This window comes from Manis pentadactyla, chromosome 2 (genome assembly GCF_030020395.1).
Source record: "Manis pentadactyla isolate mManPen7 chromosome 2, mManPen7.hap1, whole genome shotgun sequence".
Taxonomy (NCBI): domain Eukaryota; kingdom Metazoa; phylum Chordata; class Mammalia; order Pholidota; family Manidae; genus Manis; species Manis pentadactyla.
Genome location: NC_080020.1, coordinates 142,306,224 through 142,333,902, shown reverse-complemented (window position 1 = coordinate 142,333,902; position 27,679 = coordinate 142,306,224). Strand labels below are relative to the sequence as shown.

General features: G+C 54.7%; 1 protein-coding gene across 3 annotated transcripts in view; it reads left to right on the top strand.

Annotated features, from left to right (window-relative positions):
- SH3RF3 (SH3 domain containing ring finger 3) overlaps positions 1–27,679 on the top strand; it is a 375,142-nt gene that overhangs the window by 257,498 nt on the left and 89,965 nt on the right. For all 3 annotated transcript variants that reach the window (XM_057496861.1, XM_036920514.2, XM_036920537.2), the window contains exons 4-5: positions 6,176–6,529; positions 20,815–20,894. In XM_057496861.1, coding sequence (XP_057352844.1) covers positions 6,176–6,529; positions 20,815–20,894 — 434 coding nt within the window. The remainder of the gene's footprint in view (positions 1–6,175; positions 6,530–20,814; positions 20,895–27,679) is intronic.

Sequence of the window (27,679 nt, the reverse complement as noted above, 5' to 3'; positions counted from 1 at the left end):
TTGCTGCATCCCACAGAAGTTGGGGCTTTGTGTTGTTGTTGTCATTTGTTTCCATATATTGCTTGATCTCTATTTTAATTTGGTCGTTGATCCATTGATTATTTAGGAGCATGTTGTTAAGCTTACATGTGTTTGTGGGCCTTTTTGCTTTCTCTGTACAATTTAGTTCCAGTTTTATTTCTTTGTGATCTGAAAACTTGGTTGGTTGGAATTTCAATCTTTTTGAATTTACTGAGGCTCTTTTTGTGGCCTAGTATGTGGTCTATTCTGGAGAATGTTCCATGTGCACTTGAGAAGAATGTGCATCCTGCTGCTTTTGGATGTAGAGTTCTATAGATGTCTATTAGGTTCATCTGTTCTAGTGTGTTGCTCAGTCCCTCTGTGTCCTTACTCATTTTCTGTCTGGTGGATCTGTCCTTTGGAGTGAGTGGTGTGTTAAAGTCTCCCAAAATGAATGCATTGCATTCTATTTCCTCCTTTAATTCTGTTAGTATTTGTTTCACATATGCTGGTGCTCCTGTGTTGGGTGCATATATATTTATAATAGTTATATCCTCTTGTTGGACTGAGCCCTTTATCATTATGTAGTGTCCTTCTTTATCTCTTGTTACTTTCTTTGTTCTGAATTCTATTTTGTCTGATACTAGTACTACAACACCTGCTTTTTCTCCTTGTTGTTTGCATGAAATATCTTTTTCCATCCCTTGACTTTTAGACTCTGCATGTCTTTGGGTTTGAGGTGAGTCTCTTGTAAGCAGCATATATATGGGACTTGCTTTTTTATCCATTCTATTACTCTGTGTGTTTTGATAGGTGCATTCAGTCCATTTGCATTTAGGGTGATTATTGAAAGATATGTACTTATTGCCATTGCAGGCTTTAGATTCGTGGTTACCAAAGGTTCATGGTTACCTTCTTTAGTATCTTACTGTCTAACTTAACTCGCTTATTGAGCTATTATAAACAGTGTCTGGTTATTCTTTATTTCTTTCCCTTCTTATTCCTCCTCCTCTATTCTTTATATGTTGGGTGTTTTATTCTGTGCTCTTTTGTGTTTCCTTTGACTGCTTTTGTGAGTAGTTGATTTTATTTTTTGCCTTTAGTTAGTATTTGGTTGGTCTGCTTTCTTTGCTGTGATTTTATTTTCTCTGGTGACATCTATTTAGCCTTAGGAGTGCTCCCATCTAGAGCAGTCCCTCTGAAATACCCTGTAGAGGTGGTTTGTGGGAGGCAAATTTCCTCAACTTTTGCTTGTCTCGGAATTGTTTAATCCCTCCTTCATATTTAAATGGTAATCGTGCTGGGTACAGTATTCTTGGTTCAAGGCCCTTCTCTTTCATTGCATTAAATATATCATGCCATTCTCTTCTGGCCTGTTAGGTTTCTGTTGAGAAGTCTGACCATAACCTGATGGATTTTCCTTTGTAGGTGACCTTTTTCTCTCTAGCTGCTTTTAAAACTCTGTCCTTGTCCTTGATCTTTGCCATTTTAATTATTATGTGTCTTGGTGTTGTCCTCCTTGGGTCTCTTCTGTTGGAAGTTCTGTGTACTTCTGTAGTCTGAGTGATTATTTCCTCCCCGAGTTTGGGGAAGTTTTCAGCAATTATTTCTTCAAATACACTTTCTATCCCTTTTTCTCTCGCTTCTTCTGGTACCCCTATAATACGGATATTGTTCCTTTTGGATTGGTCACACAGTTCTCTCAATATTGTTTCATTCCTGGAGATCCTTTTATCTCTGTCTGCATCAGCTTCTATGAGTTCCTTTTCTCTGGTTTCTGTTCCATTAATGGCCTGTTGCATCTCACCCATTCTGCTTTTAAGTCCTTCCAGAGATTGTTTTATTTCTGTAGTCTCCCTCCCAACTTTGTCCATTAGCTCTTGCATTTTTCTCTGCAGCTCCATCAGCATGGTTATGACCTTTATTTTGAATTCTTTTTCAGGGAGATTGGTTAGGTCTATCTCTCCAAGCTCCTTTTCAGGGGTTATCTCTGTGATTTTGATCTGTATCAAATTCTTCTGCCTTTTCATGGCGATAGAGGTAGTTGTGGGGAGGTGGCACGTGTGTCGGCTGGGAGAACATCCCTTCTTGCTGGTTTGTGTCCTTCCTCTCCTTAGAGAATGGCGACCCCTAGCATCTTGTGCTGGGCAGCTGCATGCAGACGGGGTCTCTGATTCTTGCCTGGCTGCTGTGGAGTAAGCTCTGCGGTTGCTGTTGGTGTGTCCTGCCTCTGGCTGCTACTCTGCAATGGCAGAGCCGTGCTGGAGAGGGAACGGGCGGGAGGCTGTTTATCACTGTGAGGGGCCTCAGTGCTTCACTGCCGCCCAGGGGTTAGGGTGCCCAGAGTTCCCTGAGATTCCCAGCTGCTAGGCTGAGTGTGCTGGGACGCTTCCGTCCAGCTATGGGGTCCCTGTCCCTTTAAGACTTTCAAAAAGCACTCACTTTTCTTTGTTCCTGGGGCGCCGGCTGCAGGGATTCACTCACTGGTCTTACTGTCCTGTTTCCCTAGTTTCCAGCCCTCCACGCATGCACTGTGTGTCTGCGCCCCTGGTGCGGATGGCTAGGGCTGGGTGTTTAGCAGTCCTGGGCTCCCTCTCCCTTCCCGCTCCGACTCCTCTCCTCTTGCCGGGTAGGGGTGGTCCTCGGGTCCCCCCAGGCCTCGACTTGTATCTTACCCCATTTGTGAGGTGCTGGGTTCTCGCAGGTGTAGATGTAGCCTGGCTGTTGTCCTGTGTCTTCTGGTCTCTCTTTTAGGAATAGTTGTATTTGTTGTATTTTCAAAAATATATGGTTTTGGGAGGAGATTTCTGCTGCTCTACTCATGCCACCATCTTGCCTCCTTCAGTAAACTTTTTAACTCATCAAGACGCTGCCAGCTGCTCACCCTTGTAGTGTGTGCTTAGTGGGAATTTGATGTTTCCTCCACTGTCACAGGGCTGGGGGGATTTCCAAAGCAGGCCTAACATCAGACTCCACCATCCTGGCACGGCCCTGCCCAGCTCCAGCCTGTGTTCCAGGCCCAGGCAAGGGCTTGGTCATGGCCCACAGCTGGGACCAGATCACCTTTACCTGACTGAAGCACCTCCTGCCTTGGCAGGACCCCTCAGTGGCCCTCCACCCTGGCTGCTGGCTGCCAGATGAACCCCATGTGTCCTTCCAGACCCATGACGGCTTCCAGCTACCCCAGTGGCCACGGTGGACTCTCCTCTAGCCGGGCACCTGGGGCCTTACCCTCAGGCTACACTCTGCACACTCCATGGTCTTTCCTTCCCTTTGACCCTCTGCCCCACCTGGTTTTCCAGTGTGTTCATGCCCTGGAAGGGCCCTGTGTTCTTCCTCTTGGGTAGGGCTTCTGCCAGCAGCCTGAGTATTCTCCATCTGCAGTCCATTCACCCTGCTGTGTTCAGTCATGTTCTGAAGTGTCCGTGGTGCCCAGAAGCTGTGCCCTGCTGCACGTGAGGTGGGGGAGCACGCCGGGTGCCGTTTGCCCTCCAGGAGCTTCCTCTGGGAGCCTAGCATCTCCTGTGGCAATAAAGCCTGTCCCGAAGTGGGCAGAGGAAGAGTAGACTTCAGTGCAGCCATGAGCCTTTCACTGTCCCTCACCCCTGCCCCTGGCGGACCCTCCCTGGACACTACATGCCATAGTCCCTCCCTGGAAGACCTCACCAAGCCAGTCCCGTGCCAGGCCCTAATCAGGGGACCTCTGTCCCCATGGCACTGCTATGGGGCTTGGGGAAGGGGGCACTTTCCTTAGCCCTGCCTGGACTTACAGAAACCCTGGGTCTCTGGCTTACGGCTCATCGGTCAGCTCAGCCCTGCTGACCCCAGAACTTCTGTCTGTGGTGGGGACCTCCTGTCTCCCCCCGTGTAGGAGTGTCACGTGAAGCCCTCTCCCCGACACTGTGGCAGGACAGCCTCACAGAGCAAGGGCAGCAGGGCCTGCTCAACCCCCGGCCTGCCTGAGCCGGCGTGTCTGCCTTTCTCCTCCTTTTTCCTCTTCCAGTCTTACTGTCATGGCAGCAAGGCAACAAGCCCACGCACTGCAGCCAAGTGTCCTGTGGGGCATCATCGCCCTGCCCTGGGGTGGCTTATCCGTGAAAGCATCCTGCCCACCCCACCTGCTCCTCACCCCCCGAGCACCTGGAGGCTCCTCTCCATCAGGGCCCAGAAAGGGCGTGCTGCTCTTGCCTTATTCTTCATGTGGACAACATGGCTGAGGCCCTTGAAGCAAGTCGTAGGAGAGCAGGTGTTCCTTCAGAGTAGAGAGACCCTTCCACGTTTGAGCCCACTGAGGAGAAATGGAGGGACTGGGGACATTCCTGCCCACCTGCAAGAACATAGCCAGCTCCTGGCTGTCCCATCTGCCCATGTCAGGCCAGGGAGGTGTGCCTGGGGTCCTAGAGACCCTTAGGCTTCTCTGTCACCTGCCCCTCGATAGCAGAGCTGAGCTGGGCAGCACTGTCTCCAGGGTGTTCTGAAGAATTAGAAATTGGGGGAGAGAAGAAAGGTGAGACGGAGGAGGAGACAGCCTTGGACAGCCAGCAGGGGCCTTGCTGGGCTGGCTATCAGCCTGTCAGGGTCCAGCTGCATGCTGACTGTCAGGAAGCTGGGCTGGGGCACCTGTGCTCTCTGCTGTGTCACTGTGACCCTGCTTCACAACACCAGCAGCCGAGTCACGCTGGCTGACACTGCATGCCAGGCCCGTTCCAGCCCACGACCTCCAGGGCCCACGAGCCCCAGGCCCTATGACCTGCAGAGCCTATGACCCCCCAGGGCCCATGACCCACAGAGCCTATGACATCCCCAGGGCCCGTGACCCCCAGGACCTATGACCCCACAGAGCCCATGAGCCCCAGGACCTATGACCCCCCAGGGCCCATGACCCACAGGGCCTGTGACCCCAGGCCCTATGACCCCACAGAGCCCATGAGCCCCAGGACCTATGACCCACAGTGCCTATGACCCCCCGGGGCCCATGGCCCCCAGGACCCATGACCCCACAGCTATTTCTGTTTTCTGTGGAGTTCTCCCAAGTTCAGCCCTGTGCTTCCTGAGGCCAGTCCACTGCAGGACTAACTGGCATTGACCTAATTCCTGCTGCCCCTGAAGAGGTGAGGAAGAAGGATGGATTCTGCAGGCATTTCGCTAGCACAGTGGCATTTACCTACCGCGCCTCATTGGAGAGGATCCCAAGCTGGTTCTCACATCCCCTTCCCTCCTGGCCACACCAACCACAGTAACCATTTCCCTCTGCTTCATGCCATCAGTAACCACCAGTGCCCCATTAGCATGGACGCAAGAGCCGAGAGCAGCTTCAGAAGGAAGGGGCTCCTCATCCACCTCAGATGAAAACCTGGCTTGAGGTGCAGGAGTCAGGGGACTCCAGGGCTGTCAGACACTGAGCTGACCTTTCCTATAACCCAAGGCCCTGGAGGCACCTGCTCCTCCCATGGCCCGGCCAGCCTCTGGGTCCGCCCAGCACAGCCCTGAGAGCAGGGCCTCCCAGAGAGCTGATGCCACAGGACCGACTGCTCACAGACTCACGTCCACCTGCCCTCCCTGATGAGTGTCCCCGGCATCAAACCTCTGCTATAGGCACACTCTTCCCTGGAAAGCACCTGCTGTTTTGTGGACAAGGTGGGGAGAAAAGGGAAGGCATGGCGCCTGAGTCCTTGCGAATCGCTGGAGATGATAGTGCTGAGGCCCCCCGGAGGGGGTCAGGTCGGCTGAGGACGGAGGCTCTCACTGAGACGCCCGTGACTCCCTGTCCCCAGCTCGCCTCCCTCACCTGCAGTCTCCAGCAGCTCCAGAGTGTGTTCTGGTTGCAGGCCTTGAGTTCACAGGAGTGACCGGAACCATACCAGCCAGGCCAGGCTCCTGTGGTTGTGCTGAATGTGGGGGCACGGCGGGGCTCCTGTGCCCTCCCCTCCTTCCTGCAGGGCTGCCCTCCCACCAAGACATGGCAGCCAGGAAAAGATGGGGCTGCACTGGGGCAGGCGGACCCAGAAACCTTTCAGTAAGGTCTGTAGACAGCACTCCAGGCAGCGATGCTGTCAGAAAGGTGTGGCCATGTGAACACTGCGTCTTCCCTGTGAGCTTGGGCTGTGGGCCACACAGAGCAGGCGGAGCGTGACCACCATTTAATGCAGCCTCCCCTCTCCCCTTTCTCTCTCAGCTCAACGACTCTGCCAAGCAGCTTATTGAGATGGACAAGCCGTGCCCAGCCACTGGGTCTGGCTGCCACACCTCCTCACCTCCTGACCCTGGTGCGGTGGCCAGCATGGCCCCAGGTCCCACTCTGAGCAGCTCAGGGGCTGTCAGTGCCTTTCAGCGGCGTGTGGATGGCAAGAAGAATGCCAAGAAACGCCACTCCTTCACCGCACTCAGTGTGACGCACAAATCCTCACAGGCCACCAGCCACAGACACTCCATGGAGATTAGTGCCCCAGTGCTGATCAGCTCCAGCGACCCCCGAGCCGCAGCCAGAATTGGGGAGCTGGCCCACCTGTCCTGCAGTGCTCCTGTCCAGGTAACATCTTGAGGGCCTAGTCAGAGGGTGTCCATCCTGGGGCCTGGGGGTTCCACCCTCAGCATCCCGTCCCCTGAACTAGCGTGAAGGAGGCCTTGATGGCTGTGTCCTTTGGGGTCAGCTGTGTCTATCTGCTCGCTGCCTGGCCTCAGGGAGCCCTAAGCCTTGGCAGGAAGTGTCTCCTGTCATGGCTGGAGCAAGTACCCGACTGGCACTGTCAGCATTCAGAAGGCCATCTCGGTGGTGTGAGAGCTCTCAGTAGTCCGTATTGCAGCCTTTGGATGGCACCGGCTCAGCCCTTAAGAAGCCTTCCCGCCAGTCTGCACACAGTCCATCTGACTGGGGGGGCCTTGGCCTAGAGCTGTGCTTGTAGCATCTCTATGACACTGGCTAACGCCCTTACTTTCCTGAAAAGAAAGGGCCAGAGCTCAGGACTTTTATTAGTCCCTAGAAACTGAGGGGTTGGGGGGTTATAGGCTCTCAGTATGCCTAGTACTTTTGTTATTTTTTTACAGATATCTTCTGTTTCCAGGCACAGCACAGGTTCCACTCCACTACTTAGGTAGAGGAGAGGGGAGGGATTATATTTCCAATCAACCAGCCAAAAGCATCCCGGGAGCCACCAGGCCAGTGCTTGCCCCACAGGCTGCAACTCGTGGGTAGTAAGTACAAGGCCCAGGCTCCCTCAGTGTTCCCGGGGGCCCTGACATGGGGGGGCAGGCAGGGCTCATGGATGCTGGCAGAGCTCTCTGTCACCTTTCTACTGCTCCACAAAGCACAACAGCCCAAGTGGGTGGGGGTCTGGGGTTCCCTCCCCTCTCCTTCACCATTCCCTGTGCTCTGACCTCCTGTTCCATGACTTCTGAGTCAACGTGAGCCCAGGGAAAGATCCCCAGCTCTGCAGACAGGCACATTGTAGACAGCCCCCAGGGAAAGGAGGGGTCAGGTCTTTAAATGTGTGCCCCACTTTGTTCCACAAGGATTTGAGTGCTGAATCAGCTTGTTGTTAGGGGTTACTAGGACCTGGGATGCATTTCCAGCAGTCCCATTCCGAGTGAAAGTCATGACCAGGCTCTGGACTCCAGTGAGGGTCATTGAAAAGGTGAGACGTCATGTAAAGCAGTTTCCACTTCCTGTTTCCCATCCCAATTTAATTCAACTACTGGGAGAAGTCAAGAGCGGCCTTGAGCAGCCATGAGTTTAGGGTGAGTCACCACCCGCTGGAGAGTGAGGGTGGCTGTCGTTAAGGAGTCACCAGCCTCTCATTGACCACTACTCTGCAGAAACAGTGTCTCTGTAGAAAATTCCCAGAACAGACCTCTGCCCTGGGTGAGCACCCGCTGGAGGTGAGGAGGGGCAGCGAGCTCCCAGGCTGGTGAGCGTCGCTCCAGCCGAGTGCATCCATGAGACAGGCTCTGACGGTGACACACACTTGTGTGAAGGTGACTACAGGTCAGAAAGGACCACCCAACAGGAGGTGATCGTGCTGCTCTTCAGGTGATTACATTCTAAACCTTGGAGGGTGAGTCCAGTGCAAACACACGCACTCATTGGCACACAGAGCGTCAGTGTAGACCTGCACACAGAGGGGCCGGGACGGGATGCCCCTCAGCCAAGGAGTAAGGGCCCATCAGCATTAGCATTCTTCTCACTCTCTTTTGTGGAAAGGAAAGAGGTGGGGGGCTAAGGTTTCCATGGAAACAGCTTGAAAATACTGTAGCTGTGAGGCTCAGGGTCCTAGCCTACCTCCTGGAGGACCCTGAGGCTGGTGCATGACTGTGGGCAGCAGGCCTCCTGGGTCACCATCCAGGAACCTGTCTGCCCTGCTCCCTCCTTCACCGACCTCACCTTTGCCCAAGTGGGCTCTTGCCACATCTCACCATCAGTGAGCATTTCTGTTTGCATGTGAGGAAACTGAAGCCCAGAGGGTGCAACATCTGGGAGCTGCCCTCCTGGCCCCCTTGGGGTGGTGTGGACACGATCTAGCTGGGCAGGTCACTCACCCTTCAGCTTCCTCTGCCAAGTGCACAGGCTGACCCCGCACCATAGGGGCAAAGGAGGAGGAGGCGAGGCCACTGGGCCCTGCAGAGTAACCAGTGCTCCATCCAGGTGGGCCCACCTCTCCCCTTCTCTTTCTCTCTGTCTGGGACCTGGTGCCAGGAGGGTGGGCGGAGGCTCCTGGGTGGAGCCTGGGTGCCCTGCTCACTGGCTGTGTCCTCCTGGGGGGCTGCAGAGCCTCTCTGAGCCCTTAGTTCCCACTGGAGTTGCCAAGCCGGTGGCACCGCCTGACCCTGGGAAAGCCAGCCAGCCTATTCCTGAGCCTCAGTCTCCTGTCTATTAAGCAGAGCTGCCTTGAGGGAGGAATGCCCCAGGGTTTGTTCTGGAGAGCCAGGGCACAGGGAAGGTGCAGTGGGCCTGGGCGAACGGCTGCCCTGCCAGAGGCTGCTGGCCCTCCTGGGGGGCACAAGGCAGGTGGCTGGGGGCTGGGGCAGAGAAGGGGAAGGGTGGGGACCCCCATGGAAGCCTCCTGGCCTGTCCTCTCCACCACGCACACGTTGGACACTGTGGACACACTCCTCCCCACGCGTCTGCCCCTTTGCTTCCAGGCCCTTCTCTCATGGCCCTGAGCGCTCCCTTGCCCCTCCACTGGAGCCCTTTCTCTAACCCTCACACAGTGCTCCCTGACCTCTGCATCCTATGCACACTCTCCCGTATTGTCTCACCCAACCAGAAGCTAAATGCCAAACTGTCTAGACTCTGCCCTCCAAGGCCTTTCCTAAACTGTAGATGCTTTTTCCCTACTGCCTGTTGCTTCACCTGGAGGGACCTCCAGTTCAGTTATGCCAGAAGAGACTGGCTGCTGTCCCCTCTCATGCCTGCTCTGCTCCTTCTCCCATCTGACCAGATTCCCAAAGCCAAGACCCTATGCTTCCAAGTGCCTCTCTCCCTGTCACCTCTGCCAACCATCAGGTCTCAGCTCAAATTCCAAGCTCCTCTCCACTGAGCTGGCCAGGATGAGGAAGGTCACCCATGGGGTCTAACCTGGTGGATGCTTATTGTGTGTGTCTGCAGCAGGCCAGTCACTCTCCTGAACCAAGTGCTCAGGCAGTGGTGGGGTGAATGGCCTGCTCCTTCCTGCAGTGATGCATAGTGACAGCAGGGTGCCTGCACAGGACAGAGGGGCAGAGAAGGCACTTGGCATTTAGCCGCCTCATCCCAGAAACATTGCTCATCAGCACTACCCTTGATTCATTTGCCAGAAGTGGCCATCCGGCCCAGCTTAGCCTAAGGGAGCTGGTTGTGTGGATTAGCAGGTAGCTATCAGGCACACTCTGCCATCCCCCCACCCTGGCCCCTCCTCTTCTGGCACCTGTTCCCCTCTGGGTCAGACCCCTCTCAGCCATCACCAGGATGCCCCACTGATTCCTCACTCTCTGCTTCTGGGTTCCTTCTTGAATCCACGTGTAGTAAGTGTGACCTTTCCATGAGTGCTCCTGGAGCTTCCCCATTGCCTTAGGATAAACTCCAGTCTCCCAGCTTGAGTGGTGAAGCCCTTCAAACTCAGCCCCAGATTGTCTACTCAGCCTCCCCACAAGTTGCAGCCACTCCTGCACAGCCTGCACAGAACCTCTGCCTAAACCCACCTTAAGCTCTGGCTCACGGCTCCCCGACACTGGTAGTTGGCCCAGACAGTCCCTCTTCATGCTCACTGGTTCCTTTCTCATCCTGCCCACCACACAACACACAGACTCACCCCTATATGGAAAATTCCTGCTCACCTTCTGGGGCCATCAGAAATGTTCACTTCTTCTCTGTAGCTTCAATGGCTCCAGATCACCTTCCCACCAGTCAGATTAACTCCTCCATTGTACCTGTGCCTGCAGGACATTTTCCATAGCAGCTGTGCTCAGATGGCCTGTCCTGCTCACATTTGCAGCCTTATGAATTATTTCTCCTGCCAAGTGGAGAGGTCAGAGGGTCAGTTTGGTCCCTCCTGAATAATGGAGCAGCCCTCACGTCACCTCCTGTTGTGGGGGTAAGGCCATCGGAGGAGAGGAGAGGAAAAGAGGCTGTTCAGACCCACTCCATCTTACAAAGGTCATTGGATCAAATCAGGAAAGGATTACTTACATTTAGAACAGTTCCCTCATAAGCCAAAGAAGAAACCAGCAAGTGACTCAAGTTGTCATCGCCAGGCTGCCTGAGACACTGGGGGTGCCCTCAGCGGTAGGGCAGCCGTGTGGGTCCTGAGTGCCCAGCTGTGCCACAGCCCTGCCCCTGGAGGCCTGCCTCCCACCCACACTGTGTGCCCAGCGGGGCAGCATGGGCTCTGCTGCACGGTGACCCTCCCAGGACACCCGCAGGCAGCCGTGGGCCGAGCCTGGCAGAGCCCGCACGGGCAGCCATGTAGTAGCTGTGACAGAGATCATAAGAGCCACAAAGCCTACAGCACCCATTTTCTGCCTCATACAGAAACCCCTGGCCTTCGTCTAGGATGTCCCCAGACACTGTGGCATGTAGTGCGGTGGCCCTGAAGGGCTTACACATGGAGGTGACACCTCCCTGCTGCTTATACTTCAATGGCCAAAGTGAGTCCTTCAAGCTCTGCTTGAAAGGGTGGGAAGTAGGGCCCCTTGGGTACCTGATGGGGGGCAGCAGCCCTATGACACCACTTCCCCCAGCCTCAGTATCTGGTTGGACGCCTAACTGCATAGCATGGGTCCAGGAACCCGGCAGGGCCTGCAGACAGCAGTACAGGCCACACCAGCGCTTCCAGACCAGGGCCTGTGTGTGTGCCGGCTGCTCCTGGGATGTCTGTGGGGCCCAGCACCCTCATGGGAAGGGGCTCCCCCGGGCACAGTCTGGGAGCAGTGGGATTGCATGCAGGCTGACCCCGTCCAGCCGAGAACAGGCTCTTCCACCAGACCTGTGTGTGTCTCAGCTTCAGAGAGCCCTATGGCTTACAAACCAACTCAAACAGGCAAACAACCCTTCAAATGCCTAAAATGCCCTATGAAATCAACAGAAAGGCAAGTGTTTGAAAACATCAAAAGAGAACATTTCTTGAGCACCTTCACTGTGTCGGAGAAGTAAACTAGCAGGACTCTGCTTGGAAGCTTCTGGGGCATCTTTAAAACGCATCCCCACCTGCCATACTTTGGAGGGACACCGTCGTCTCAGGGCAGCCCATCTTGCGGGCTGGGTATCCTCGCGGCCTCTGGATGACACTGTCGGCAGGAGACAGGGTGGGGGACTGAGGCTCTGCTTGGCCTATAGCCTTCTGGCTCCACGCTCACCTGCAGAAAGCAAACTCACGAATGGCAGAGAACTGGTGCTTATTTTTAACATTTTCAGGAAATACAAATATAACTCCGTGCCTTACAAGGAGCCCAAAAATAAAAAGTACCAAGTGATGTGGGAGGACCTTGTTGAGAAGAACTTTCTCTTACAAATCTGGGAATTGCTGTAAGTCTGTGGCTTACCAGCCATGCCTTTAAGGTGTGACTGCTGTGGCCTGGCCATTTCCAGGACACCATGGCTCGGGTGCCAACCCTGTTTCCTTGGCTGCTGCAACAAGACAAGAGCAACCCTAGCAGGTTCCACATGTGCCTCGGTGTCTGCTGGTGAATGAGGATGGAACACATCAGGGCAGATCCTGGCCCCTCCACCCATCCTCTCAAGTTTGATGAGTTCCTTGTTAAAGGAGCACCTGTGACAGATACAAAGGGGGGTCCACCCTGCACTCCAGCCTCCGGGACCCACCAGGTCCATGCTACAGAGTGGAGAAGGTAGGGAGCACCACAGATCAGCACAAGGAAAGGGCCACAGCAGGTCCGAGGAGCAGGGTGGATTTGCCCAGGAAGGAAACGAGGAACAGGTGAGAGCGGGTGCTGAGGATCTGTGAGGTGGGCTTCTGCAGGGCCTTCTGCGTCTCCTCCAGGCTCCAGGCAGAGGCACAGCAGTCCTGCCCAGAGGACCATAAGGAATGCAGAAGCCCCCCCTCCTCACTCTGGACTCCTAGCCACCTTGACCCCCCGCCCGGCCCCTGTCCCTCCTAACCTAGGCGTGGTCTGGGTGCACAGAAGCCGGGGCTCCAGCTACCTCCCTTGACTCTCTGCCTGCCCGCCCAGGAGCCGCACACCCAGGCCGGCGAGCCCACAGCCTTCATGTTGTCCATCTTCAAAGGTCAGCAGGGCAGCCAGTGAGCTGGCAAAGATGAAGTTCTGCCTGCCCCTGGGAGCCCGCTGCACAGGGAGCTCTGGCACATGGCTGCAGGCCAGACACACCAAATCTGAGTTGCCCCAGAGGGTCTGAAGCCCTTCCTGCAGCCTTCCTGTGCCAGAAGCCTCCATTGGGAATGCAGCAGATAGGCCATTGGGATGTGCATATCATATGTTTTGTGCTAAGCCAGCGAAGATGCCTTTGGTCCTAGGGACTCCCACAGTGGAGGAGGTTCATGGCAGCACTGGTGCCTCCTGGTGTCTGGGACCACCATGCCAACGGGTTTGTGTGCAGGGGGCCAAGCTAGAGGAGAGTGGCCGGTGGAGACCCACCCAGGCCTCCCTGTGGTGAACAAAGGCCTCAAGGGCTGAACCTGCTGGTATAAGTGGCAACTCTGCAAGCCCCAGGTAGGCAAGAAGTAGATCCTGTGAGTGCCTTGCAGTCCCTCATTGCTTTGAGATTTTCATTCCCTGAATTGGAGGTGCTGCTCCCATACCCACCACCTTTCCTTGGCCGTCCCCCTCAAGAACGTCCTGGGGGCGCCATGTCCATAGCTTCCCACACAGCCATGGCTTTCTTGATCCCAACTGTTGACCCAGGAGATTAGGGCGGAAACTGGGGGTCTGTCCTCTGACCACGGACACCTGGCAGATGTGAAGACTTGGTGGGCCATGTGGTCTGGGCCACAGCTGCGCAGCCTGCCCTGAGGCATCAAAGCAGCAGAGACCACAGGAGTTGGGTGGGTGGGGCTGGGGGGGGCAATAAAACTTTATTTACAAACTCAGGCAGCCAGATTTGACATGCAGGGAGTCTGTGGAACCCCGAGCAGATTGTGGGGACACGTGAGGGGCCTGGTCACACATACCTGCTATCAGCTCAGAAGCTTGATGCAGACTTGGCGCCCCTACAGGAACAGACCTGGGCCGTTGGCAGCGCCCGGGGCATGTGCGGGCAGCCAGCCGACTTTCCCTAGGGCTAAGAGAGGACCGTGAAGCTTCTGTGAGCACAGAACACAGCATGGCCCTTCCAGGACAGACCATCTTGTTCAGGCTCTTTGGCCTCTGACCCTGAGCCACCAGCAGGAGCCACCCAGCCCAGGCCCCACCCTGGCCGGCCTGCCTGCTTGCCTCACCAGCCCCAGTGCCCCCCCCAGGGAGCAGGGAGGCACCCCTGGCCTGCCAGCTGTCTTTTTGGAACCAAGCAGAAGATTCAGCCATGAATCTTTTATTCTGAAGTTTTCTTTGGGAGGCGTGTTCCTAAAAGTCTGCTTTACACTGTTACAGGGTGATGGCGTGTCATGGTAAGACATGCTCACTTCACTGCTCCATAGGGTGATGACTGTGTTTTCTGGACTCATATCAAAAATTGAAACAAGGAGATGTTTCTTCTTAGGGTCTTAGTCTATGCCACTGTGTTGAGGAAAGTGACTTGGGGCCCCCATGCTGCCTGCCAACCCATAGACCCCCGTTGTCCCTCATATTTAATCCCAACAGGAAAGTAAAGTGACCTGTTTTCCACTACTCCTCAGAGGCCCCATTGAAATGCAGTGGCAAGGCCTCTAACAACCTGAAAACCAGCATCAGGGGTTCGTGGCCACAGCACTGCAGCCAGAAGCTGACACTGGGCTGAGGCATCTGCAGCAATATGCAGGCCACTGTGAAAAATGACAGCCCAGCTTACTGCCCTCCACTGCAGGGGTGTGTGAGCGACTTGTCATGCAGTCCCCAGGGTTCTGTGTTTCATAGGTAGGAACAGGAGGGTGGAGGGTGAGCAGCTTGCCCAGGACCAGGCATCGCAACTGCCTGGGCCCCACCTCCTGACCCATCAGTGGCTGTGGGCAGTGGGTGTGTGGCACCAGGGGCAACGTCACAAGGCTCCTCGGCCTGCCACCCATTTGCTCACCCCTGGGTAAGGTGCATCTGATGAGAGCCTGGTCTCTAGCCTGGGCCCTGCTGGCTGACCCCATGCACTCAGCCCTGTCTCAGGTTTGTGGGCTGTTAGAGCCAAAGGGGCTGTTCTTTGGGGTCAGTGGCTCCAAGGGCCAAGCCACCGGCTTCCTCTTCTTGTTGGCTGGCTCCCCCACATCAGGGGTGCTCACCTGCTCGGGCTGACCCCCGTGTGTGTCTTTTGGAGCAATCTGAAAAGAATACAGTATGAGCCCATTTCCTCCCTGCCAGAGAGAGACCTTCCCCGTGATGGACCAGCAGCATGGCCGTGGTGCTGAGGGCGCGGCCAGGCCTTGAAGTAAGGGCACAGGTCTCTGCCAAGCAATCTGAGAGACGGGGGGATGTCTGTTAGAGGGAAGCCTTCTGATTGTTTTGATCCAAAAGCAGCTGGAGCCCCTTGTCCTTCCTTATTTATTTATTTATTAATTTATTTATTATTAAGAGACTATCTCACCTAGTCTACCTGGTTTTTTTTTTTTTGGTATCATTAATGTACAATTACATGAGCAACATTGTGCTTACTAGACTCCCACCACCACCAAGTCCCCCCCATACCTCACTGCAGTCACTGTCCATCAGCGCAGTAGGATGCTGTAGAATCACTACTTGTCTTCTCTGTGTATACTGCCTTCCTCATGCCCTGACTGCCACTACATTAAATCGATCTCAAACCAGACTTTGCTTGTCCTGTGTGGTCTGGGAGCTATTCATTCAGGGCATAGAGGTGCCTGCATCAGTGTGGTGGCTCCCAAGGCGCACAGGATGCTGGCAATTTGAAACCCTTTGGGTGCCCTGTGCTCATGGTTTCTAATCCAGGCCACTTGGAGGAGAGCCCGTTTTTGCTGTGATTCCTGCCAGGGGTTAGCAGTGCCCTGCTGCCTCTCAGGATGTCCTCCGTTATGCCTGGCCCTCAGCTGCTTATGGCTAGCTGTCAGTGGGGGTGCCCCCCTCCCACTGTGGCAAAAAGACCTGATTCAGCGTAAGGTGGATGGAAGCCCTGTTGACATCAGGAAGTCCCAACACTGCGTTTTCAACTCCTCAGGGGCAGAGCCCTGCCTGGTGCACCGTGGCTCAGCAGGAGGTCTGAAAAGGTCTTTGCCCTGGGCTCTGCACTGCCCTGCACAGGCAGCGGGACAGGAACCACGCAAAGCTGAGCATCAGTTTACATCGTCTCCATTCTGACCTTCACAAAAAGCCGTTTTCACAGGCCTGGCCTCTCTCTGCTCCTCCACCCCAGCTCCAAGTCATAGTTACCTGTAAACCCCACATACGTGCCTTGCAGCACCTGTTGTATGAAGTCTCACCTGATGGCCAGGTCCCCAGCAAGGCCACCGGGACACCTCCTGCTAGCTTTCTTTAGGCGGGGCGTCTGTCTCAGGGTGGCCCACTGGCTTCTCCTCCGGTCCACGTGCCTGGGTAAGCCCCCAACCTGTCTTGACATCCTGCTCTGTGGGCTGATCTGTGTCCACTCACCTGGGGAGCTGGCGGACGCTGGCCAAGACTGGGTGGGGAGCCCAGCTGCCATCACCTCGGCCCATCCCCAGGCCAGCAGCCACCTCTGCCCTGCAGAAGGATCAGTCTTCTCTGTCCCTCCCAGCCACCTGCTTCACTGCCTCCTATTCAGTTAAGGGCCTGTGTGGCTCAAGGACATTGAGAGGTTGGGAGCCCAGACCTGCTGCCTTGGAGGAGCAGTGAGACTCGGAGCAGCCCCCACCCTGGGCCACTGGTGTCCTGCATGGGAGGCACCAGACCCCACTGGTCTGGCTGTCTGACAAGTTTGAACAGGAGGCGTGCTGAGAAAAGCTGGGTCAGGAGCCAGGGCCACTGCCACGCCATCATGTTGAGAGCCTGCTGCCTGGGGCCCTGCACACTGCTGCCAACCATCACTTGGGTCTGGCAGCAGAATTCCCTGTCCCATGGGCCACCCCACGGCCCTCTCCTGTGCTCTCCAGGCATCCCCCACAAAGATGGCATGTAGGGAGTCCCAGAAAACAGAGGGTTGCTGTCAGCTGGAGCTGAACCTTGAAACAAACCTCAAATAACTGAGCCCTGCTACTCTTTCCATATTTGAAAATGTGTCAGAAAGACCATTGCCACTTGTCAGCAGTAAGATGACAAAAAATTTGAACATACAGATTTTTAAAAATTTATCCCAAATCCCAACTACCTTAAATACCAATGTTATCATTTGATGTGTGAAAATCCACAGCTTTTTTTCCACGGGAATGCTTGTTTCTTTTACAGAAATGAGAGAACCTCATACACCCACTTCTCTGACCTCCTTTTCTGTCATCTTGTGGTGTGTGTAGTGTGGGGCGCCCTGACATTGAGCCCTCACCACCGGCCCCTCCCCCGCTGTGGTTCAGGTTTTGTACCTTCATCCTGCCTCCTTTAAATATTTTACGGCTCATTCTTAATAGGAAACTGCTGGTCAGCAGGGTACCCCCCATCCCCAGAAATGAGAGTTTTGTCTAGGATTTGGGGTGGCTATGGGAACTGCTCCAGCCCCATCCAGTGCCCTCCCCAGTCTGTAGACAGGGCACACACACACACACGGGCATGCCATGGGGGCCGTAGCCAAGCCCGTTGGAGGTGAGAGACGAGTTGACCACAAGGCCCAGGGAATAGGGCCTCAGGGAGTGAGTCTTGTACAGACTGTCATTTGTGCCTCCTGGGAGGCAGGGCCCCAGGAATGAGCCACATGGCCATCCAGCAGTGACAGTTGCCAGCCCTGCAGTCATATGATGCATTCCCGTGTCCCCAAATGGAAGGGTTGCTGGCGACCAATTTCCTCAGCCTTCTGTAGCATTCACATGACTGCCACCTGCTTCCCCTGGACATTTGTGTCCCTGGAGGCCAAGGCAGCAGCATTGTGCTTCCTGCGCCCCTTTACCCATCCTCTGCATGTCCACAGGCTCAGTCTCAGTGCACACCCTCTCCTCACCTCATGTGCTCCCAGACCACCCCATCCACTCCCACCCAGGCATCTCCCAGCATTAACTGAGAGCTCATGATGAGCTTTAAATTATCACATTTAATATTTCCACTGGCGGAAGAGATGGGAGCCCTTATGACCCTGTTTCCTCTACTCCCCAGGGTCCTCCTTGCTTGATCTCCAAAGTCTGGGGACCCACTGATGCACACATTTTGCCTGGTTTCCCACTTGTTTCAGGTCGGGTGGTAGATTCAGTCCTGCGACTCCATTGGTGGTTGAGAGCAGAAGTCTGTGATGCCCTCCTGAAGAAGAGCAGACATGAGCTTGTCCAAGGCCACAGACACACGTCTGCACGCTTGAGTGTGGAGGGCATCGCTGTGAGGCTGCCTCGCCTTGTCCATGGACCACCTGCTGATGAGCCCCAGATCCCCACCTCAAGGCCGGGCCCTCTGAGCCCCTGGCTTCTGTCACCAACTGCCCTCATCTCCAGGGTCTCCACTCTGCATGCTTCCCCCAGTGCCATGTGCCCTTTCTCTGTGAATGGCCAGTCACTAAGGCCAGAACCCTGCCCATCCTCCTCCCTCGCCCGCAAACCCACCGGTCCTATTGGTGGACGGGGTATGAGAGCCCCCAAACCTCTCTGTGTCCTAACCCCAGAACCCTTGAATACTGGCAAGGTAGACAAGAGAGGTGATCCTGGATTATCCAGGTGGATGCACTGAACTCACACGGGTCCTTATAGGAGGAAGGCCCTGGAAGTGGTGGTCAGGAGAGACTGGAAAGTGCTGCTCGGCTGGCTCTGAAGACAGGGGAAGGGGCTGTGACCTGAGTGTGGCAGCCGTAGAAGCCGGAAGGGGCATGGAGGGGAGATGGTCTCTTCTCACCTCACTGACCAGGGCTGAGCTTGTTTGCCACCAAGGTCCACACTGGAGATGCTTGTCCATGCCTGCAGACTGCCTCCCACGTGGAGCCACGCCTGTTAGCAAGGCCTTGAGTGGGGGAGTGGATGAAGGGCCCGATGGGCTGCCCCTTTCCATGACCATACAGGTAGAGTTGTGGGTGCCTGTTGCCATTTCTCCATGACCCGGGGGTGGGGGCCTGGAGCCCAGTGGCTGCACTCTCCCTGAAGCTCAGTGGGGAATGGTCCCTGCCTGTGGAGCCCTCACTTACATCTCGATGAAAAAACAATCCCAAGCCTCCTGGTCCCTGTCCCACTTCCTCCTAGGAGGGTAATGTGACGAGCAAACGAAGTCCCGGCATCTGTCAGCAGAAGGAATGCCCCTTGCAGGCCAGTCCAGAGCACCCGTCAGTCCGGCGTTTGAGCGTCCCCACAGGGCGGATCAGGGAGGGCGGCCCTTGGGGCCCAGCCTCCTCCCGCAGGCACGGGCACGTGCAGCGGGGGTTACCTTGGAGGCACGAGGGCAGTCTCGATCCCCAGCTGCCAGCTCTCATCCTGTGGCGCCCGTTCAATCAGTAGGAGGCAAAGCCTCTAACTTTGGAGGCCGATGTGGCTTTTCCCGGCATCTGTGCAGGAGGAAGCTGGCCGCCAAGGAGGCGTGGGTGGCCAGACCAGCCAGTGAGTTGACGAGAGTCCCCTCCACGGGGTCAACATGGTTTGGGCTGCTCTACCCAGGTGGCATGTTCTAGGTGGTGCTTCCATCCCACTTTTGTGACCTGTGCCCTCTGAGGACCCACTGCGGTGGCACGCCTCCCTTTCCCAGCCAGGGCTGCTTGCAGCCCACGGCCCCAGCTGCCTTCAGCAAGGGCACCAGGCTCCGGGGCCCTGCCCAAGCCGCCCTGGCTCCCTGTGTGTCTGCTCCCAGTTCCTCCAAGATCCCTGTCCTGTCCTTTGTAGGGGAGCCTGGGAGGGACCCTAGAGGAGGGGGGACCCCAGCTCCCTCAGTGGTGAGAGTGTGGGCTCCCCCGTCCTGCAGTCTCCCCTACATGTCCCCATCCATGCTAGTTTCGGGGGCCGCTGTAACTGAACCGCAGACTAGGCAGCTCAAAGCAGCAAGAAGTTAGTCCCTCAGCTCTGGAGGCTGGAAGCCCAACTGCGAGGTGCCGGCAGGGTGGGCTCCCCTAAGGGAGGCCGCCCCATGCCTCTTCCCAGCTTCCAGAGGCCCCCAGTGGCTTCCAGGATTCCTTGGCTCAGGTACAACCACCCAGTCTCTGCCTCTGTCTCCACAGGGCCTCCCTTCCCTCAGGGTGTCTCTGGCCTCCTTTTCTGTCTCTCATAAGGACACTTGTCATTGGAATTAGGGCCCACCCTAATCAAGGGTAACCTCATTCTGGATCCTTAGATTATAGGTGCAAAGCCCTTATTCCAAATGCGGTCACCTTCACAGGTAGCAGGTCTACCCCTGGGTGCATCTTTTAGGGGGATACAGTTCAACTCACTGTGCTAATACCTCTGAGCAGGAAGACGGGGTGCTGTCCGGGAGGGGGGGACTTGGGCAGGCAGGGTCAGCTGGGTGGTGAGGGCGCCTGGGGTCAGCGCTGTCCCTCATGGGCTGGGTCTGCAGGGTTCCTGGTGCAGGGATTGCCTCAGCAAGGCCAGACCCCTCTACTTGGCCCTCAGCCACTTCCCCAGGCGGCGGGGCATGCACATGGCCCTGAACAGGAGTAGACCTTCTATGCAGTCATTTCCGTAATAAGCCCTTAAAGCCCTGGGCCCCTGGGCCTGAGGGGAGCTGCCATGCTCTCCCCACAGTCACCCCTCTGTCCATGGCCAAAGGACCGATTTTCTTTAGAGATTAATCTTCAGTTCCTGTGAGTACAGTTTTTAAACAAGCTCACACTTTGTAGCATCAGAGGGTTTCTCTGAAATTTCTTTGACAATCACAAGAATAATTCAAGTTCTAAAAGTAAAAACAGGCCTCCCCATGGTGGCTTCCTCTGTGCAAAACACAATGTGCTGTGGATCAGCCCAGACACGGGCTGAAGCACAAGTTCTGGACTGCTTCAGGAAGGCTCCTGAAAGCCTAGGGACAGGTGTCACTGGCCGCCACCCTCTGTCCAACGGGCTGAAGAAATGCTACTTGCAGCCCAGGCAAGCAGAGCCTGGGAATTGGGGGCCAGAGGCCTCTGAGAGGAGAGCAGGTGTCCTTGAGCCCCACCCGCCTTGCTCCCCAAGGCAACAGCCTGCTGTCCACTAACTCCTATCTCCTCTTGTCCATCTCCAGGGCTCCTGCTCCTCAGCCGGATCTTCCCCAGCGGTTGAACAGCAGGGCACAGCTCTCAAAGTCCAGCTGCCCCTCAACGTGTGAGCTGCCTTTATGTTTTGGGGGCCCCTCACCTCCAGCCTCTCCCTCCCACCCCTGCAGATGTAATGTAGGATTTCTATAGGATGCTCTCATTTGTCACTAGCTGGTCAGCCTAGTCATGTGAATCTAATTATACTGCTCACAGGAGAGAGTGGAGAACCAAGGGCCAGCAGATTCTTTTAATGTCATTGTTTGTAGGACATTTATTATAGGCAGTTGGTGTTCAGAATACAGGCCCTGCAGTTAGGAGAGGATGCCACAGCAAGGAGAGACCCAGGGACACCTGAGAGGTCGGGGCAGGCCCCAGAGGGCAGTGGGTGGCCGGAGCAGCCGGTGTTCTTGCTTGTCTGAGGCAGCAGCCAGTTACCAACTGCTCAGAAGTAGCTCAGATTTTTCAACCACTGCGGCTGCATCAGTTCGCAGCAGCTGCAAATCACCCCAAATATAACCAGATGAATCACTGCCAGGAAGCCAGGTGCTTATCTTGTTTAGAAAATCTGCTCTTGTTAAAGTACAGCTCTTAAATGATATGTGAAGTTTAAAAATTCCCCACTTAAACATTTTTCTGAAGAATTAGACTGCCTTCTACTCTTATCTGGAGAGTTCAGTTACTTGAATGCGTATTTTAAGGTGGAGAGTTAGGAATTCAGTAAACAATATGGGGAGGCAGAAAGTTCCAGAGATCTGATACAGATAAGAGGGACGCTTAGAACCTGTATCGTTGCAAAATGGAATGTATTTCAAGCAAAAGCTACTGTTTGAAAAGCAGCTTGCCAGCTTCGAATCCTTCCCCAAAGTCGCTTCCCGGCACCGGCATGCAGTCACGGCTCCGCAGCCGCAGGCCAGACATCCACCTTGTCTGGCGGCAGCTGGGCCGGCCCCGGGTGTCCTCCCTTCATCTGCCACTGCTGTGCGTAGTTATTGCCACAACAGGCTGAACAAAAGGAAATTGAGACTCACATTTCTTTTTATTAAAGTATCATTCATATGCAATCTTATGAAGGTTTCAAATGAGTAACATTATAGTTACTACATTCCCCCTTATTATCAAGTCCCCCCCACACCCCATTGCAGTCACTGTCCATCAGCGTAGTAAGATGCTATAGAGTCACTGCTTGCCTTCTCTGTGCTACACTGCCTTCCCTGTGACTCCCCCCCACACCATGTGTGCCAATCATAATACCCCTCAATCCCCTTCCCCCTCTCTCCCCACCCCTCCGCTTTGGTCACCACTAGTCCCTTCCTGGAGTCCGTGAGTCTGCTGCTGTTTTGTTCCTTCCATTTTGCTTCACTGTTAAACTTCACAAATGAGGGAAATCATTTGGTACTTGCCTTTCTCCGCCTGACTTATTTCACTGAGCATAATACCCTCTAGCTCCATCCATGTTACTGCAAATGGTAGGATTTGTTTTCTTCTTATGGGTGCATAATATTCCATTGTGTGCATGTACCACATCTTCTTTATCCATTCATCTATTGATGGACACTTAGGTTGCTTCCATTTCTTGGCTATTGTAAATAGTGCTGTGATAAACGTAGGGGTGCATATGTCTTTTTGAGTCTGAGATCTTGTTTTCTTCGGGTAAATTCTTAGGAGTGGAATTCCTGGGTCAAATGGTATTTCTATTTTGAGTTTTTTGAGGAACCTCCATACTGCTTTCCACAATGGTTGAACTAATTTACATTCCCACCAGCAGTGTAGGAGGGTTCCCCTTTCTCCACATCCTTGCCAGCCTTTGGTGTTTCTTGTCTTTTGGATGTTGGCCATCCTAACTGGTGTGAGATTCACATTATTTTTACCCAGCTTCCTGAAGGGAGCAGAGGCTAGTAAGCTACCTCCTTAATGTCTTAGGCTGAAGTGCAAGTGTCCATCAACACCAGACAGACAGAGATGCTCAGTTCTGCCCAAGTCTCAGGGTGAGCTCCCCAGCAGGGAGGGTCTAAGGGGCGCACAGGATGGGTGCTGTGGCCTTGCCTTTTCTGAAGAAGTGGACGCAGGACCCTAGCCCTGAGGAAGGAGACCTATGTCCACAGGAGACCCTTAGACTCTAACATCATTCCCCAGAGTGGGGGAGGCATGTGGGGAGGTCTTCAAGGGCGAGGCCCAGATGTTGTCCCCCAAAATGAATGCCCAGTGCACAGACTCTCAATAACTTACTTGTCCAGTGAGAGCCAAAGCTGCCCAAGAAGGCTACTCCATCTTTGAGACTCGCAAGGCAGTGCAGCACCAGGGATGTCATGCCCCAGGTGGCATAGATGCGTTCTGGAGGCTTGGCCTTGCACTCCATCTGTGTGGTGGAGGCTTTGAGTGGATGTGGAGCATGGAGGGCCCTCTCTCCCCACTCACCTGCCACTCCACCCTGTGCACAGCGCTCCCCGTTTGGGTACCAGAGGGGGACTTAGTACCAGATAATGGCCTTCAGAGGGTGATGAGTATTTTGGCAGGAGTGTGTCCGCTGGTCATGGCAGGATGTGAGCTTTTGGGTAGCTTGTGTCCAGCAATAGCTGGCTGGCTGCTGTAAGTTACACATGTGCGTCCGTGGCTGTTTATCCTGATTATAAGCGCCCAGGCTATTAGCACTGTGCACTGTCTGTTTTGAGAAATGACCTTTGAGTCACTTTATCATTTCATCTGCAGGGAGGCATAGTCAGGCCCAGCTTATCAGCCTGTCCAGTGGGGGATCAGCCTGACAACCCCCCCATCCTCTTTAGCTCCAGGAAGTTAGCTGTCCCGTGTATACAGGGACAGGTATTGGGGGTGGGGATACAGCTGCTCTTTATCTGATGGTCCTTCCCAGGACAGTGCCGGGAGTCTGGCTACAAAGTCTGAGATCGAACATGAGGTGTGCCACCTTCACGTAAGACACTGAAGCCCACTGCGGTGAGCCGGGGGCCTACCAGCCATGATTCTGGGGCTCCAGGGGTGCCCAGCGGGCTGAGCTGCAGGTCAGCAGGGGAGCACAGCCCAGCAGGCCCTCATGCTATTGTCCTCATTAGACCTGTGTGTGACTTCCGCACATCAAGTTGCCTGCCTTACAGCATGAGCCTTGTGATGCAAATGCCTGACAAAGGGATTGGCTCTTGTAGCAGGATGTTGTCCTTACCTGTCTTCTGGTGAATACAATGTCCCTGTGTGCAGATCTCTGAAGGCTCAGGTCATTAGCCCACCTAGTGCCCGGAGGCGCTGCTCATCCTCAGCAGCCTGCGGGATGCCTGCCCTCCTCTCCACTCCTACAGTCAGAAGCTACCTGAAGCCCACTTTCGGGCTCTCGGGCTTGTCTGCCCTCCATCGGCTTGACCTGCAGTGTTTCTGGGGCAGAGGGAGTGTCGTGGAGGCCATGCTGCAGGTCAGACAGCCCCTGTGGGCAGTCCAGGGTTCCTGAGAGCAGCAGTGAACAGGCCAGGTCCTGGCTGGGGGCTAGTGCCCATCTCTGTTTCTCTGGGGACATCTCAGAGCCAGGTGAGTGGCGTGAAGGCCAAAAGCAGGAAGAGAGCAGAGGCAGGCCCTGCAAGGGCTGAGCCATCTACAAAGGCAATCACATGCCCCCCTCACTCAGCCATGTGTCTGGAAAGCTCTGCTGGGGAGTCTCGGGGCTGGAGGAGGTGGGGAAGCCCAGGTGTGAGGTGGACGAGCCCCAGCGGGGCTGCGGCTCCCTGCTTCTCCAGGCACTGTTTGGTGTCTGCAGGCCAAGGGCAGGCGTGGCTCTCAGCTGCAGGGGCCTCCCTCTGGGGCCTGAATGCCACCCACCGTCTGAGTAGGATGCTGCCCCTGGCAGATGCATGTGGCTCACCCTGTGGGGAAACCAGAAGCCTCCTGCCGTGTGTGGCTGCCCAGCACCTCCTGGGGGGTTGGGTCGGGCTGGGGTCTGGGAGTCTGTCATGGATGCCAGAGGCAGGGTGCCTCTGTAGATCCAGGAAGGGAAGCCCAAAGGGGCAGTGGGCAGGCTGTACCAAAGGCAGGGGTCCCTGAACCGGGCAGAAACGGCTCCCGTGAGACCCCCTGTGGTCAGGGCGGCCTGCAGGCCTAGTTGTGGTCAGGTTCTCTCCTTGTGGCTTCACCTCTATTTGTCCTAAGGGTCAAGAGGTCCCCACGCTGTCCAATGACAATGCAGCCCCACGTTCTGTGACAGAAAGGGACTGGTGACCAGATCACACCCCACACAGCAAAGGGGTGTCTTCACCACAAATCCATGACACAGTGTTGGTTCTGGGTAGTGTTCTGTGATGGGATTGATCAGTGTGCACTCAGCACACCAGGACCCAGTATGTGGCCCTCCTGGGATGGGGCACCACCCACAGGGTGAGGAGAGGTGCCCCCTGCAGGCCTGACTTGCTGATCCCCTTTCAGGGAGAGCAGACCCAGAGCTGCAAGCAGTTAGGGAGTGGGGAGAATTACATGTGGGAAAAGCAGGAAAAGCACCTTGAGAAGTTCCCTAGAGCAGAGGGGAGAGCCTTGTGAAGGTGCTATCAGGGTCGCCTGCAGCCTCCTGGAAGGAGATGTTTCTGATGAGCCAGCCTGGGGCCCCAGGCAGCTGGCAGAGGGCTCCCAGGCCCCAGCCCTGGAGTGGGTGCTCCTGGGGCAGGTTCCTCCTGGTGCCCCTGGCTGTCAGTTGACTGACATCTATGGAGTGGAACAGTCAGTGAGTGGGCACGTGTCTCACTGACCAGAAACCCAGGAGCAAGAGGACTTGAACAGAACCTTTCACTTACTATATGAGAAGCAGGTGTAAGCCAAGGGTGGGTGCACAGGGAGTATGGGGTGCTTTGTCATCCTGGGAGCAGATGCGCAAAGCCTGGGTAGAGAGCCGTAGGGTCAGGCTGACAACAGGCCGCCCCCCTCCATTCAGGTGCGCTCCATCTGCAGCTTTCCCTTTAGTCATTCCAGAAGAAAAGTGGATACTGAATGCACAGCCCCCCTGCCCCACAAGCCACAGGCCAGATCTGCAGACACCATGTGCAGAATGGGACCCATTCATCCATCTGTGGTATCCAAAGGAAAATGCACGCAGTGGCAGAGGTTTTTCAAGGTGAAGGTAGATATGTTTACATTCTTATTCACCCAGCAATGCTCACCTATAGGCTGAACTTGAAATATCAAGACCAGAGGAGGGATTACTCATCAATAGAACACATTTAAAATAAAGATGAAGGGCAGAGCCAAGATGGCAGTGTGAGTAGAGCAGCAGAAATCTCCTCCCAAAACCACATATATTTTTGAAAATACAACAAATACAACTCTCCCTAAAAGAGAGACCAGAAGACACAGGACAACAGCCAGACCACATCCACACCTGCGAGAACCCAGCGCCTCACAAAGGGGGTAAGATACAAGCCACGGCCCGGCGGGACCAAAGTGCCCCTCACCCCAGCTCCCGGCAGGAGGAGAGGAGTCAGAATGGGGAGGGAGAGGGAGCCCAGGACTGCTAAACACCCAGCCGTAGCCATCCGCACCAGAGCGCACACACAGTGCATACATGGGGTCCTGGATACTAGGGAAACAGGGCAGCAAGACCTGTGAGAGGGTCCCTGCAGCCGGTGCCCCAGGGACAAAGAAAAGCAAGTGCTTTTTGTAAGTCTTAAAGGGACAGGGACCCCACAGCTGGACAGAAGCGTCCCGGGACACTTAGCCCAGCAGCTGGGAATCCCAGGGAACTCTGGGCACCCTAACCCACTGTGCAGCAGGGTGGCTCGGAAGCACCTCATGAAGATAAACAGCCTCTTGGCTGTTTCCCCTCTGACACGGCTCTGCCATATCAGAGTAGCAGCCCGAGGCAGGCCACACCCACAGCAACTGCGGAGCTAAACTCCATAGCGGCCAGGCAGGAATCAGAGGCTTGATCTGCATGCAGCTGCTAAGCACGAGCCGCTAGAGGTCGCTGTTCTGCTAGGAGAGGAGGGCCACGAACCAACAAGAAGGGAAGTTCTTCCAGCTGTCACTCATGCCAGCTCTGCAAACTATCTCTATGGCTATGAAAAGGCAGAATCTAAGACAGACAAAAATCACAGAGACAACACCTGACAAGGAGACAGACCTAACCAGTCTTCCTGAAAAAGAATTCAAAATAAAAATCATAAACATGCTGACGGAGATGCATAGAAATATACAAGAGCTAAGGGATGACGTCCAGAGGGAGATTACAGAAGTGAAACAATCTCTGGAAGGATTTATAAGCAGAATGGATAAGATGTAAGAGGCCATTGATGGAATAGAAACCAGAGAACAGGAACACATAGAAGCTGACACAGAGAGAGATAAAAGGATCTCCAGGAATGAAACAATATTAGGAGAACTGTGTGACCAATCCAAAAGGAACAATATCCACATTATAGGGGTACCAGAAGAAGAAGAGAGAGAAAAAGTGATAGAAACTGTCTTTGAAGAAATAATTGCTGAGAACTTCCCCAAACTGAGGGGGGAAATAGTTGCTCAGACTACGGAAGTACACAGAACTCCCAACAGAAAGGACCCAAAGAGGACAAGACCAAGACACATAATAATTGAAATGGCAAATAACAAGGACAAGGACAGAGTATTAAAGGCAGCAAGAGAGAGAAAAAAGGTCACCTACAAAGGAAAACCCATCAGGCTATCATCAGACTTCTCAACAGAAACCTTACATGCCAGAGGAGAATGGCATGATATATTTAATGCAATGAAACAGAAGGGCCTTGAACCAAGGATACTGTATCCAGCATGATTATCATTTAAATATGAAGGAGGGATTAAACAATTCCCAGACAAGCAAAAGTTGAGGGAATTTGCCTCCCACAAACCACCTCTACA